A 14,770-nucleotide genomic window follows, 5' to 3' on the forward strand; every position below is an offset into this window, starting at 1 on the left:
GGTTTCCTTCAACCATTCCCGACACCGTCGCTGGCAGCAGCATGCGCAAAGAGCAACAGTTCGGCGTTTTGTGGATTTGACGAGTTCACAGCATGTGTCTCGCGCCAGTCCAGCAGCGCTTCATGTACGGCCTCGTCACTATCGATCAGGATGAAGTCGCCATCTTCGTCCCGATAGCGTAACCGAACCGAGCCCGATGCAATAGAATGGCTGGTGAACCTTGCCAGCTTTGCGTCGATTCGGTCTGCCAAGGACCGAAACTGGATATTGCTGGCTATTATCATCGAAACGTAGTTCTCTTCGAAACAGACCTTCGCTTTGAGCTGACTTGGGATGTACGAATCTCCGTCACTCGACGGTGACGAAATTGGAGGCGAAAAGGCTCGGCTCTGTGAGAGAGATGGTGCGTGTCCGGGCCGTCTAGCATCAGGACCGTAGGGCGGATCATAGCTATATCCATGATTTGGCATGCCAGGACGCACCGTCTGGGGTAGCCCGTACTGCTGGTGAGGAGTCCCGCCGCGCGAAGGCGGCCCATTATTCGGCGAATTGCTTTGGCTCCTGCTAGGAGGCGCCATCTGCTTTGCCATGTGCGCTGGGATAGGGGGCACATTTGGTACATTTTCAGATGAAGTGTACTTACGGCTCTGTTGAATCATAGGATGCACATCGGGACTGCTTGCCGATCGCATGCGAGGAGGCCCTATACTGGGCCCGGACGAAGGTCCTCGACTTCGACCACCGCTCAAGTACGGATTACCATTTGATTGCCCATTCGGGTTTCGAGCCACGGCAGGCGCCGTGTTCCGGTAGGATTCGGGCGCATACATGCTTCCACTGACCGGAGTGGTGCCACGCTGGTAGCCTGCAAAAGCAGACTGCGAACTTGACCGGGCTGACATGGAGGATCCTGGTGGCGTATCCCGATCGATAGGGGAGAAGTACGAGCCGGCGGGATAGTCTTGTGGAGACGCCTGCGGCAGACCTCGAGTATTGAGCGAAAGGCCGCCTATCTCAGCGGTCGGAACCCGCATGCGCCCTGCCGACATATGAGGACCACTACCACCACTCCCGTTGGTGGCGGATCGTGACCGCAGACTGGTGCTTGACGCGTTTCTGCTCATGCTGAATTCCGAAAAGCCGTTGACTTCTGTGCCGCCATAGGTGGTTCCAGAGAGTCTGCTGTAGTCATCATCCTCGTCTTGAGCAAGGTACGGGTTCTCGAGATTGGCGCCCTGTAATGACAGGAGATGCGTCTCAGATATGCCCCTCGACTTGGCCTCCAGCATGCAGGACGAACGCTGGGTCTCGATCATGTTGTGCCATTTCTGCAGGGTGTCGTCGTTTTTGAACTTGATGATGAATGTTTCCACCGCAGGCTCACCTTTCCATGATATCTGCAAAGAATAATTGCCGGGACTCGTTTGCGGCGTGACCGAGGTGACGTTGGTGAAGTAGATTCGACCCTTCAAGTTCATCTTTGGCTTGCCCCGAAGACTGAGCGAGGGCTTGTTGTTCGCCAATCTGTTCTTGGGCTTGTTGGCATTGACATCCTTGCACATGATCAAGATGCGGCTGAAAAGGTAGATGTGATACTCCTTCTCCTCCGACCGCAGACCGCTGTCCTTCATCACATTGAATGTTCCAAGTAGAAGCAGTTCCCCAAACGAGGATATTTGTAGTTGTTTCCAGTCGTCGATCCGCTCTTGCAGATCTTGGAGAGCGTCGTCCCTGGTCTCTTTGTCGATAGAAGCATCCGCCTGCATCAGCACGTCTTGAATGATTGCGATGGCGTTTGTGATGTCGGACTTTAGCTGTTCGTCTGGCGTTTGATTGAGAAGATCCTAGGCAGGTCAGTTACAACTCATACGGGCCATGGCGATAGACTAACCTTCAGCAATAACGGATATTTCGTCAGCCGCTGAAATGGCTTTAGTAGAAATCCGTTCAGAATGGTAGGGTTTGCGAGCATTTGCTGCGTGAGTGTCGATCGGGCATGAGCAACCATTTTGTCCCATTCTTGCTGGCAAGCGGCTTCGCATCTCCTCTGGTTGGCGATGAAGGGCTCATATTGCCTGAACGGGTCTTTGTAGTGGACAAACAGTTGGCCCCAGTTTTGCTGCTCCTCGGGTATCTCATTTTGTTGTTCAATACGGATCAAAAATCGTTGCGCAAAATCCAGTAGATTATTGAGGTTCAGAAAAATATTGTGAATGGCATCGCCCGTCAGCGCGCCGACTTCTTCCAATTCCTTCTTCAAAGCTTGCAAATTCTGCAAGTGATGGACATATTGCCTTTCCGTCTCCACGAGTTCCCTCAAAATGTACTGTCTGCGGGTCATCGACTTTGGCGCTTGTTCCGGAGCGTTGGAGGCAGCGTCGATCCCATCCCGGGAGTCTTCGCTATCCGTGGATGGATGTAACTTGCCACTGAGTCGCAACATATCGAGCACACGATTAACGAGCTTCGTCACTTTGACAAAACCAGTGGTGTTATCACTGTATAAGTCGGTGACTGTGAAGGTGTCCGCTGCTGGGATGTTCATCTTCTGCATGCAAGACTTGATGAAGAGGAAGGCAGCTTCCTTCCCCACCCTCTCTGGGCGACTCGTGCCAACCACAAGCTCGCCTTCTTCGGGGTCGGAAGCATTATAGATGGTGAGCAATGGCAGTCCACTCCGGAAGCACTGCCATAGGGAGGATACGGGATCGGTCAAGCCGTCCGCCTCGCGCTCTTCCATCTCGTCGAGGTAAGGGCGGAAGCCAGGGACGCCAGACAAGCGCCGGCGCAGTTTGATGCATATCTGATAAAGCGATTCTCCATCTCTTACATTTATAATGTTATCCTTGTCCAAGATAGGTCCATGGTCGCCGTTCATTGTTGGTGGCGACGCCAACATGATCGCTGAACCACTTCGTCGCGCTTGGGGTGAATTCGATGCGCTGAAGGGCCGAGACGATGGTTACGGCATGTATCGCTGGGAGGCAGTGATTAGCGCGCCGTCAAGGGTTCGTGGCGCGAAACCGGCGACGATAGACAGTCAGGACGAGAGTACGGCTCAGGAATTCTGGGGAGGCGCGCGTGGAGAAGTTCGAGTAGGGACCGTGAGTCCAGCCTGAGGGGCTGTCGTAGCAGAAGGCGAACCAGCGCAAGTAGGCGTATAACGAGGGATGTCTGAGACAGAGGGGTCAGTACCAGGACAGCCGGCAAGCAAGGAGGCAAAACTGGACAATCGAGCATACCACAAAGCGATGATACGTCTGACAAGTCTTCTCGTCCGAGTTGCACGACAGAGACGGACTGGCAGCACCGATAGGACGGCGACAAAGGGAGCGATGGAGGCGGGATGGTACGAGGCTCGCGGCCCAGAGATGTCGCTGCTATTGTTGGCTCGACGATCTCTCAATCAGTCGAGGATATAGCAATGCGGTGTTGTGGTTGGTCGTGGTCGTGCAAAGAGAGCCAATCGCTGGCATGTGAGCAAGGGATAGGCGCGAAATGAGCGAACGAGGGTCGAGGAGCAGCAGGAGGAAACTTAAATCAACAGTACGAGCAACCGCGAGAGACACAGACAGTCAAGTGGTGTCCTCTTGTGTACCGCTGACGAGGAGAGGTGGTGAATTGATGCGATCGAGACGAAGCCGGGCAAAAAAGCTTTCGCAGCACCAAAGGCAGCCAGTGGGGGAGCGCCGACGTGCGATGCTGCTGCAGTGCAGACGATGCAGATGCAGGTGCAAGTGCAAATGCGAGTGAGCGACGCAGGCTAGATCGAACTAAACTGTCTGTCTGTCTGTCTGTCTGTCTGTCTGGAGTAACAGGTGTGGGCTTGGACGTGGTGTGCAGTCACAGCTGTATTCTCTATCACCTCAACGTTTACTCGTACTCGGTAGTGTTCTGCATCCGTGATCGTCGTGGGAGGCTCCTTCTGTCTCATGCTCCCTCTCCTCCATCGCTTCCTCACCCCTGGCCTTGATGATTGGGCAACAGTGTTGCTGGGATGCCTGCCCGCCCGCCCTCTTCTCCGGATGGGCTCCTGTTCTCTTGCCCACCAGCCCACTGCTCGAACAACTGGAAACAATCGAACGCCCTAAGAGCATCCTTCACCCGTTGCCGCGGGATGGCGCCCGCCATGATCGTGTCGCGGAATCACGCCAGTCTTACCGAAACGGTGCCAACGGTGCTCACAGACCACCCACTCATGCCTTTTCCGGTTCAGAAGGCTCCGGCAGCAATGCAGTTGGCGCCCAGTGGACTGGGAGCCCCCAGCAGCCGGGCTATCACAGTTTTCTTCCCCGAGAGTGGCTGTTGGGGCCGGCCTTGCTGTCTTGGGGCTAGTGGCTCGCGGCTAGAAATCTGGTGGCTTGCCGCGATGCAACGACTGTCAGGCACTCGGGGCAAACGCCCCCGTGTTGCTGTTGGTTCCGCACTCTGGATGCAGGCAAAGACATCATACCACAGTGCCTCTGTTTGGGGCGGTCGATGAGCGAGCTGGCAAAAGCAAATATACATGAGTCCTCTGTTCGTGCAGCAGCAACGGCTGGCCTTTGAATCCTCCCACGTGAACTCGAACATTACCGGGACATTGTTTCATGGTGCCTGACTCAGTAAACCAGGGGCTCCAGTACGAGGTATGGGATGCTTGTACTCCCGCATCCAGCAGAGTCAAGCAATAGCTACTCAGTCCAGCCTCGGATAGCTCGTACTGTCTACGACGAGTATGTTCGCCCAATTCACGAAACTCTTGTCAACTACGGACGTCCTCGTCGTTGATGACGGGTATGGTCAGCACATCGCAGTCGCCGTTATAAGAGGTTGCCTCATATGAGACGCCCGTCATTCTTTGGGTGGGCACGGGGTGACATCTCTTTACTCATTTCGAAAGATACGGCATAGTCTACGGCGGTTCGTGGCTGGCCGAGGCCACACAAGCTCCCCCCTGTGCCGAGGACCCTCCACTTGTTTCCATACTGTGTACACAAGCGGCGTGACTCTTAACTCCGACCGGCAGTGTGGTACACCCCGCATCGTGCGGCCTCGAACAATGGAGGGCGTCGAGTATTGAGTCAAATAGCTTCTACGTGGAGGAAATCAAATAAGCAAATATGCAGCAAATGCCGAGGTCAGCCTGAGGTCGAGCCCCATCCACCATGCAAGGCGTACCACAGTACAGATGAAGAAGTTGCTTTCACGCCGGTCCATTACATCTTTGGTATTTGTTGTCTCACTAGAAAGACAGTCATCAGGCCTTCTGTGCAGAACAATCTTCAAGACTTATAAGAAGACATTGCAGACTCTGCCCTCCAGCTGACTTTTGCCAGCATCCTCTCGAGCGCCTTAACTCCGTACAGCGTCACCAAACCAGAGTACCTTACTATCATCATGTCGTATACAGACAAAGATTCGATCCTCGCTCTCGGGCAGATCGACCCTGAGTTGAAAGCCGTAAGTCCATCAACGTCGGGGAGTTTGTATCTGTCGCTGACAATGGTCCAGTTCCTCGAGAAGGCCAACCTGCCGCCACCGGATTACTCTGATCTCACTGACTTCAAGATCATGGTAGACAAGCGCAACGAAGAAGCCATGAAGGCGCTGGGTCAGCCGCCAGAGGGAGTCAAGCAGAGCGAACTGCAATACCCCACTCGGGATGGCACCAAGCTACGCGCGAAGCTCTATCAACCGACAAATCCACCCAGCAGCGGTAGCCCCTTGGTTGTGATATACCATGGCGGCGGATTCTGCATCGGTGCGCCCGAGGGCGAGGAGCAGACGTGCCGTAACTTTGTCCAGGCCTTCGGAGCCGTCTGCATATCCGCTTCGTACCGACTGGCGCCAGATTTCAAATTTCCCTACGCTCCCAAGGATGCGTGGGACTGTCTGAAATGGGTGGCAGAGAACGCAAACTCCTGGGGTGCTGACCCTTCGAAGGGGTTTGTCATTGGGGGCACTTCAGCTGGCGGAAATATCAGCGCCGTCCTGGCCCATGTGGCTCGAGATGAGAAGCTGTCGCCGCCTCTGACCGGACAATATCTTGCTATCCCAGCCGTGCTGCCGGAGAAGAAAGTACCGGCTAAGTACCAGCAATACATGTTCTCATACGAACAGAACAAGAACGCTCCAGTCCTTCCCGTTGCCGCGATTGACATGTTCATGCGAGCATACCAGCCCGACGAGGACGACGGGGTGTGGTATGCTGCGTTCAACCATCCAAAGGGCCACAAGGACCTTCCTCCCGCGTTGTTCCAGGTCGATGGGATGGACCCGCTGAGAGACGAAGCCCTCATTTATGAGCGTGTCTTGCGGGAGGAATACGGTATCAAGACCAAGATGTACGTTTATCCTGGTCTGCCGCATGGCCATTGGGGTTTCTTCCCGTTCCTCAACGGAAGCGAGAAATTCCGCAAGGAGCAGGTCGAGGGTATGGGTTGGCTGCTTGGGCGAGAACCTGATTTCACCAATGTCAAAACCGCCGCCGTGGCCGCTGGTGTTTGAGACTCTGTGAGTTCTTATGCACACCTGGTTATAAACTGGCGGTTTGACCTCGATGGTCTCCAAGAGAGTGGCACGTAGACATCCTTGTGGGTATCGCAATCAGAGGCTTCACTCATGTCACATGCTTTCGTCCTATTCGTGCATCATCATTACGCAGGTGTCATCGCTTCCTCTCCCTGATCTTAAACCTGACTCCGTCCTTGTTGACACCGCCTACCGTCCTCGACATCTTTGCGCGCTGTAGTTCCAACTGGTCCGTCGCCACCAGGATTTCTCGCTGTCTCTTCTTCAATGCCTCGAGTTTCGCCACCCGCATCTCTTGGAGACGTTTCCTCCTCTTCCGCTCGGCCTTGAGGCGGGTAAGTGCGTCTTTCTCTGCTTGAAGAGCTTTCTTAGACTTCGTCTTTGGCTCCTGGTCTTCGGTTACCAGGACGACAGATGTACCGACCTTCGATTCCTCGAGATGCGGACTCTCATCGGCGCCGACGAATGAATCGTGCTTTACTTCGCCGTTCCGGCCGCGCTTGAGGCCCCTGGGCGCCACGGCGGTCTCTTCGTCCTCGAACACTATTTTCTTCCCCAGCTGTCCCTTTCCTAGAGAAGCAGTATCCATACCGACCTCTTCTTCCAACCTCTCAACCTCTCTCCGTCCCTTCGCCGCGACCGTCCTCAGATACCCCGCGTCCTGCGTCTTGAGCAACTTCACTGCATCGTGACTGAGTGGCCTGCCAGGCACGACTCCCTTGGCGTCCTCGTCGCTGTGCTTGGACTTATGCTTTCCCAGCCCGGCATGTCCGTCTCTGACCATCCCAAAGGCGAACTCATCGGGGTTTCGCTCCCGCGCCTTTTGCGACAGTTGCGCGAGTTTCTTCTTTTTGAGATTATAGTCCTGCGCGCGGAGCGAGTAGTCCTTGTGTTTTTCGAGGATGCCCCATTTTTGGCGGGCGGCGGGTTGGTCGCGCTCCTTGTGCGGGCGCCGCGAGACGGCGTTGCGGAGGGAGGACATTTCGAGGGTGCAGAAGAAGAGGAAATCAGTATGCGCAGAGCAGTCGAAACACTGGGGGGGCTGCTGGCGATGTATTGCAGCGGGTGTAAACAAAATCGAACGGACACGGAAATAATTTCGAGGCCATTTGCAGATGACAAGGAGTCTCCACTTCTGCTCTTGACCTGTGCAGATCAGCTTCACCTTCACCTTCACCTTCACCTCAGTTCGAGCTCACCGCTTCGACACCAATACCTACCCTACCATGCCTCTTCGTCGCCATGGATAGATAATGCATTACACTCGCTACTTCAGACTCGTATTAAAATACTGCGCTACGAAAAGCCATGGAGATGGCTCCCTCAGTCGTTACCGGCGCCCAACCCCCGACCTCGTCGCAGCCTTCAACAACTCGACAAAACAACCTCCGCAACCCGCTCCCCCTCTCCCCCGCCCAAGAACAGGAAGTCCGCAGACTGTACCACGAACGCGCCCGCCGACGGTGCGCCGACGTCATTAAAGACTTTGCCGACTGCGCGCGCGGCCGTACCATTTCCGTGGCGTGGCATTGTAAGGACCAGCATCTGGCCATGAACAGCTGTATGATCCAGTATGCCACGAAGGCAGAAGAGGATGCCGCGAGAGAGGAATGGTTCCAGGGTATCCTTGCCAGGCGGAGGGAGAAGGAGGAGGCGCTGGTGAAGGTGGAGGAAAGGCGGAGAGAAGTGATTGAGTTGACGAGACGCCAGGAGGAGAAGGAGCGGGTCGAGGCCGAGAGGAAGAAGAAGGAGACGGACGACGTGAAGAAGCTGGAGGCAAAGGAAAAGAAGGGTGGTGGGTGGTGGTTCCGATAAAGCGGGTTGATTTGACTGTTGAAGCAGAGGAGTTCTCGTTCTGATCTCTTCGGTTTGCAGTCCGCGGTCTGCCCTCTGGCTGGTTGTTTGCATCAAGACAGCAGTCCAAGAGTCTGAAGAGCGAACGAGATCACTGCTCCGCGGGACCCTTCCAGCCAACACAGGTCGAGCCCAAAGTCACAAGACGTTGCTGCTATCCAGCTCTTCCAAACGACGGTATCCAGCGAGCCTGCTTTCATCTCAAGTGGAGCCTGAACGGTGCCTTCACGATCGGCAGTCACTGTCCATGCACCACCGCCTCATGCTCACGATCAGGCTCTCGTCCCGCCGGCATGCGCACCATTTCCAGACCGTCCCCATCCTCATCCTCGCTGCCAATGTCATCTTCTTCCTCCCGCGGCTCCATCAACTCCTCTTCCATGGCCTCCAGAAGATCAGCCTCGACATGCAATCCAGTCCCCTGCACAGTGGCCTGCTCCGGTACAATGTCAAAACCGGCGTGCTGCTCCACCAGCTCATCCTCCTCGGGAATTCGCTCCAAACGCTGCTTCCACGACTGCATCAGCTCCTTCCGTTCGCGGTCCAGCTCGGCAAATGTCCGTCTTTCAATCTCGAGTTGTTGGACCAGGCGGGCTTCGACACGGCGATTGTCTAGGATCTGGATGTACACGAGCAGACCCATCAAAAGCCAGATGATTGTGTTGCTGACCGCGATGAGGAGTTCCAGGTCTGTTGGCTGGTCGATTGTGATGGCATTGGCGGCCCGAAGGGGGACGCCCAGGACAGTGGGCATGGTGGTGAATTCGGATGAGTCTGACGCGATTTGAGAGTTGTGCTGAATGACGCTGCTCTGGTCGGTGTCGGCGGTGCGGCTCTGGAAAATCGCTTTGTATCGATACCGGTCTTGCAACGGTTGTAACCGGCAGTTATCTGAGAGGCGGCGCGGGATCTCAGATATATTGCGTTACAGGAGACATGTTTGCTGTGCGAGGAGTTTGTAGACAGCACGCAAACAGGAGATCCTGCCGCGTTGTATGGACTCGTGAAGAAACGGAGTCTATTGCAATCAATCTAAGGCAGACGGCAATGGGCACATGCAAGGTTGCGACAAACAGGTGGTTTGTCCTCGGCTGCTGCCTATAGATACACACATACAAAGAAGAGGTCTGTTTGAGTGCTAGACATTTGCCAACAGCGTCCGCTCAAAAGTCAAATGGACCTCATCTCTGGACGACCTACAGCATGTTTTCGGGCATGCGTTGAAGCGTAGTGCAGTAGTGCAGTGTACCGAGGAGGCGCACACAGATCTGCCATGGCTCAATAAATCCATTGTGAATAGCAGACAGGCGGCTTCCATGTAGACAGGTAGAACAGCACAGATGACAGCCATACCTCCCATCTACTGGCCATACCTCCCATCTACTGGCCATACCTCCCATCTACTGGCCATCCACCGAACGGCCTCTTCTGGTCACGCACGTACATACAGTGCCTGCCTTCTCCGTAGATATCCTGCCCCGGTCCTGATGTTGGTGACCTTGACCCTGTATGCAAGGTTGAGGACCAGAAACGAAGCCTTCGAGCCTATGCTCTCGTCTCTCGACCTACTAGCTGCCCGCCTGACCATCCAGCCGCACACACACAGCCCTCGACAAGTGGCGTGTCAAATCACATTCTTCAACTCCTGCCCGGCGAGAAACCGCCTCAAGTTCTCGGCCACCAACCTCTCGGCCCCCTGCGGCCGCCCCCCAGCGGCATGGGGACTGACGAAACAGTTCCTGCACCCCCACAATTTACTCTCCGTGGGCAAAGGCTCCTTGACAAAGACATCGAGCGCGGCGCCCCCGATCCCACCGCCCACGAGGGCATCGTACAGCGCATCTTCATCGACCGAGGTTCCCCTCCCGACATTGACGACCCACGCGTGCGAGGGCAACAACTTGAGCCGCTCGGCGTCGAGGGCGTTCTTGGTGGCCTCGCTGCCGGGGAGGATCATGACCAGCGCATCAGTCTCGGGCAACAGCCGAGGCAGCTCGTCCTCGGCGTAGACCTCCACGCCGTCACGCACGCCCTTGCGCGTAGCCACGCCGGTCACGTTCGCGCCGAGCAGACGCAGCGACGGGGTCAACGTCTTTGCGATGTTGCCGAATCCCCAGATCACGACGTTGGCGCCGCGCAGGCTCGTGAAGGACCCCTTCGGCCGGTCGGGCTGCGGTCCGCCCAGATGTGCGGGCCACTCGGGCGGGGATTTGGTCTGGTGGTCGCGCATCTCATGGAACTTGCGCGCCGCCAGCAGGAGCAGGCCCAGCGTGTGCTCGGCCACGGTGTGGTCGTGCAGCCCGCTGCCCGTGGTGACGGTGATGGCTTTGGCGTCGAACCCGGCGTTGAGCACGTCGTTGGGCCCCGCCGCGAGGGACTGGATCCATTTCAGGTTCTTCATTCGTTTCGCCGCGTCCGATAAGTTGTCGGGAGTGTTGCACCAGGTTATCAGGACTTCGGCGTCGATCAGGTCCTCCGGGATCGGCTGCTTGACGTCGTACGCGTGCAGCGAGACGGAGAAGCCCTCGAGCTCGGCCGTGTCGAGGGTCAGCGACGTCGGGTAGAGTAGTTTGACCATCTTCAGTGTTGGCGGCCTATGTTGTATGAGCTGGTTCCTGATGGGGCGGTAATCAACAGCTATATGGAGTGCTCGATGGGAGATATATCCCGGCGTGTCTTTTCCTGCGGGTCGCGATCGAGAGACAATGAGATGGCGGCGATGTTGGTTCGCGCTGCTTGCAAGTAACTGGCAACAGGTTCACGCTGCAGATATCATTAATTACAGCACACCAACGAGAAAGACGAATGGTCTCTCAATTGCGGCCCCGCCAAAGTCGTAATTACTGACGCCCGTCTACGTCTTTATGAGATCGGTCGAGTGCCGGCGCAGCTCGGGCCTCTCTCCGCGATAATCAACTTAAGCATCTGCCGAGTCGGGGCCCGTCTCGTACGGAAGAGTTCAATTGCCGACGAGCCAGTGATAGACGGCGGCGGGTTTGTGTCCTTGTAGTGTGATGACCGGATTGTCGAGTCTAATTACCATCTCGTGCGATGTGAAGCCTTGTAACATGTTCTTCTATATGGCCTGCTAAACCTGACGCTGACGCTGAACTGCTGCTACGGATAATGCCAGAGATCTACGCTTGCTCCAAGTACTACAAATGTTGTGTATAGCAGATAGAACCAGACCCTGATGCTCGAATACTGTAGAACGCTCGCACCAACGCTTTAGACGAACGCTCAAAATGTAAATCGGTGTGTGAAACCCCCAGAAACGAACCCAAGACATACAAAGGACAGAGAAATAGTGCCCCAAATTCCATACCTCTAGAGTACTGCACTCCGTGCTGCTAGTTGCATTCATCAAACGACGTGTTCGGCTCCTCTGGCGTCGGCGTCAACGTGGATGCTGGGCCCTGGGGCTCCCAAGCTCGCAGATCGCGGTCGACGCACCACACTTGTCGATGCGGTTGCCGACGTCGGTGGTCGCACCACATCTCCCGAACGCGTGGTCACCTCGGAGGCGAAGCTCGTGGTTCTCTTGTGCGCGTCCTCTTCCTCCGCCCACGCCAGACTTTCGTCCGGAAGAAGGATTGCTCGGTCGATCGAGACGGGCAATCCCCGGTGTCTGCCTCGAAGCATGACCGCGCAAAGTACAAGTTTGGAGGTCAGGTGCCAGGCTCCACAGAAGGAGTAGTTGTTCCAGGGGACTCCCACACTGATGCCGACGCAGCCGTAGGCGCTGATGACTTCGAAGATGATGTTAAATGTGGACTGTCTTGTTGTTAGCCAAAAGGGACAGCCGCCATAAAAGTACCAGACTGAATCCATGATGGGCTCCTCCCCGCGGTCGGAGGTACTTACAAAAGTCACAGGATCCCGCTCGAATTGGCCCGTCTCGATCGACGTAATGACGAAAACTGCAATGGCAATCCACCACAAGTCGTGGCCGAGCTGGGAGCGGAGCTGGAGTCGGATGAAATCCTCATGGTTCCATGCCGGATTCTGTGTCGGCTGGCCGCCATGGGTCATTGTGAGTGTTCGTCTCAGCCCAGTCAAGAGTCCTTCCTTCTTGTCCTTTTGCGCGGCTGTTCCCTCATGGTCCTGATAGAGTGGAAGCTCGTCTGCAAAGATGCCGAGCGACCGTTCTTCGTAGACGTTGGTGTTCCGAATCGTCATTGTCACGGGGAAAGCGCTCAAGTACATCATGAGGACGTAGAGGACGAGCAAACCAGATCTCAGCCCTGATATGGATACAATGTAGAAGCCACCACTTCTCACGGCGAAGGCCTGAAATAACCCTGCAACGATCCGGAACCCCGTGGGCAGCGAATCCACCACCTCATTTCCAATGTTGAGTAATTCAAACGCAATCCAATCAATGGCGTTCAAGACCACCACACTGGCAACTAACCACCAGGTAGCAGCGCTGGGGAAAAGGTTCGTGTAGACCCTCCGAGGATGGTCCAGGCAGAATTGGACTGTCCGCCGCCGTCTCTGCCAGTCCGCCGAGGCGGAATGCTCAGGCATCACCTTGCTGAAAGTCCACAGAATGAGTCGAAGGAATGGCGGAAAGAGCGTATTCCCTGCAAGGATGAGCAGACTGAGCGTCAACATGCAGTAATAGCTCGTATTGACCGCGACCGCGTTGGCATCAAGGAGAGCCATGCCGCTGTTGTTGAAAGCGCTGATGGCGAAGAAAGCACCGGTCCAGAAGGGATTCAGCCTACACTCCAAGTCAGTGGAAACACCGCCACGTCGAGAAATATACAATGACTCACCCATTCGTCGACGAGATGTGTGGGCGGTTGACTGTTATCCAAGCCCCAACCCCCAGAGCGCCGAACAGCTGGAAGAGGACGAAGTAGGCCGGCACCAGCCACGAGAGAAGGCAGATGGCATCGTATTCGAACCCTCCGAGTTTCCGCCTCTCTTTCTCGCTGAGGTGGTAGAACTGGGAATTTCTCCCCAGGTATCCCCCCACTGTGTCGATATACCTGTGCACCTTCTTCACCCATGGTCCCGGTTGTGCTGCATTGTCGTCGACGGCGCAATCCAGCGTCGCCTCGTGGATCTCGACCGGTCGTGCATTCCGCGGATGGTTGTCCAAGCCTCGAGCACCAACACCGCGACCCTCGAAGAAACTCCGGCTGCGGCTGATGCTCCGTGGCCGGTGCTCCGTGCGTTCCACGGGCAGGATCGATTCAACAAATCGGATATGGCCTATATTGGAGTCAGTGGTGGTTGTGCCTGTGGCGGGTGGTGGTCCAGGCTCAATCTGTGCCTCTGCTGGCGCCTCCAAATTCTGCCGGCGATCCTGTGAGCTGAAGGAAGCCTTATGCTCGGGGCGTTCGGGACCTGCCTCCGCCAGGCGCCCGCGCAACGCTCCAGAGGCGACGGTGGACTCGCGGTCATTAGAGTGAACATGGTCTCGTCTTGACAAGGTGAAGGTACGTGTGCGCGGCCTGCGCAGTCGTTTCCGGCGCTGTTCGACAAGTTCCGCGAACTTGTTCTCAAAGGCCCTCTTACGTATGTGGAGGATGGACGACGACACGAATATGGCAGAGCCAAGGATAATCAGGAGGAAGAGCAGTATCTGCTGCCAGGTATTCAGCTCCGAGAGATTGACTGTGTTCAAGCCTGCCTCTGTCATGGCTGAGACGCAAAGGAAGAGACTGTCGACATAGGTAACGGACTTGGCCGGTGTCGACGAGCCCCAGAAGATCAGACTGGCGACCAGCGAAGTGGCGACAAAGTAGAAATAGTGCCACTGAATGAAAGAGAGGCCGGCAAAACCCTGGTAGACATGGTTGCGCACCCAGGCCAAAGCCCGCCGTACAACGGTCTGTTGCTTGCGTCGCTCGGGGCCAGCTGGAGGGGAAGACGATGGTTCTGAGCGGCGCGGTCAGCTTGGGACGACCACTCGTCTGAGGAGCGCGGCCTTACTTTCCATCGCGCCTCCAGGCGCTGATTACGGACGCGCAACGTAGGAGGATCCCTCAATCAGGGTCTCGGCAATTATCATAGGCCATGGTCGGGATGGAACAAAGGACGAGGCACACGCAGATGTAGTGCCGTCGATTAGAAGAAGGAAAGAAGGAGTTTGGTGGTGGGCGATTGTTTAAATGCCCGTTCAGGCTCCTGGACAGGGATTCGTCCCCGCCAAGCCACCGCTGTAAGCGCCCCTTTCGGGCGATGGCGCCACCTGGCGAATGTCAGGCCAGCGATCCTGCGCGATTAATCAATATGCATGTCGAGTGTCGACAGTTGTGGGAGGCTACAGGAATTGAAGACCCCGTAGGCTCCGAGCAGAGGGCAATGGGGGAAACAACTGTGGATGAAAAGAGCTCGATGACTTGATTGACTTTGGTTTCCATTTCATTCGCAGGTCTATTGGGACTGG

At 55.9% G+C, this 14,770-nt stretch overlaps 7 protein-coding genes across 7 annotated transcripts; 2 read left to right on the top strand and 5 right to left on the bottom strand.

Annotated features, from left to right (window-relative positions):
• Positions 1-8: 8 nt before the first annotated feature.
• On the bottom strand, positions 9-2,878 carry A1O7_08055 (uncharacterized protein; the record flags this gene model as incomplete). Its single annotated transcript, XM_007762050.1, has 2 exons — positions 9-1,844; positions 1,892-2,878. 2 exons carry the CDS (start codon positions 2,876-2,878, stop codon positions 9-11), a joined length of 2,823 nt encoding a protein of 940 aa, XP_007760240.1.
• Positions 2,879-5,379: 2,501 nt separating this feature from the next.
• On the top strand, positions 5,380-6,489 carry A1O7_08056 (uncharacterized protein; the record flags this gene model as incomplete). Its single annotated transcript, XM_007762051.1, has 2 exons — positions 5,380-5,442; positions 5,494-6,489. 2 exons carry the CDS (start codon positions 5,380-5,382, stop codon positions 6,487-6,489), a joined length of 1,059 nt encoding a protein of 352 aa, XP_007760241.1.
• Positions 6,490-6,649: 160 nt separating this feature from the next.
• Positions 6,650-7,495, bottom strand: A1O7_08057 (uncharacterized protein; the record flags this gene model as incomplete). The annotated part of the gene is made up of 1 exon (XM_007762052.1): positions 6,650-7,495. The coding sequence occupies one exon, from the start codon at positions 7,493-7,495 to the stop codon at positions 6,650-6,652; it is 846 nt and encodes a 281-aa protein (XP_007760242.1).
• A 326-nt stretch (positions 7,496-7,821) lies between these two features.
• Positions 7,822-8,328, top strand: A1O7_08058 (uncharacterized protein; the record flags this gene model as incomplete). The annotated part of the gene is made up of 1 exon (XM_007762053.1): positions 7,822-8,328. One exon carries the CDS (start codon positions 7,822-7,824, stop codon positions 8,326-8,328), a length of 507 nt encoding a protein of 168 aa, XP_007760243.1.
• Positions 8,329-8,605: 277 nt separating this feature from the next.
• A1O7_08059 (uncharacterized protein) lies at positions 8,606-9,121 on the bottom strand (the record flags this gene model as incomplete). The annotated part of the gene is made up of 1 exon (XM_007762054.1): positions 8,606-9,121. The coding sequence occupies one exon, from the start codon at positions 9,119-9,121 to the stop codon at positions 8,606-8,608; it is 516 nt and encodes a 171-aa protein (XP_007760244.1).
• An 870-nt stretch (positions 9,122-9,991) lies between these two features.
• Positions 9,992-10,945, bottom strand: A1O7_08060 (uncharacterized protein; the record flags this gene model as incomplete). Its single annotated transcript, XM_007762055.1, has 1 exon — positions 9,992-10,945. One exon carries the CDS (start codon positions 10,943-10,945, stop codon positions 9,992-9,994), a length of 954 nt encoding a protein of 317 aa, XP_007760245.1.
• A 785-nt stretch (positions 10,946-11,730) lies between these two features.
• Positions 11,731-14,320, bottom strand: A1O7_08061 (uncharacterized protein; the record flags this gene model as incomplete). Its single annotated transcript, XM_007762056.1, has 4 exons — positions 11,731-12,141; positions 12,232-13,093; positions 13,149-14,238; positions 14,314-14,320. The coding sequence occupies 4 exons, from the start codon at positions 14,318-14,320 to the stop codon at positions 11,731-11,733; spliced, it is 2,370 nt and encodes a 789-aa protein (XP_007760246.1).
• Positions 14,321-14,770: the final 450 nt, after the last annotated feature.

Source organism: Cladophialophora yegresii, assembly GCF_000585515.1.
Source record: "Cladophialophora yegresii CBS 114405 chromosome Unknown aczIN-supercont1.6, whole genome shotgun sequence".
NCBI lineage: Eukaryota > Fungi > Ascomycota > Eurotiomycetes > Chaetothyriales > Herpotrichiellaceae > Cladophialophora > Cladophialophora yegresii.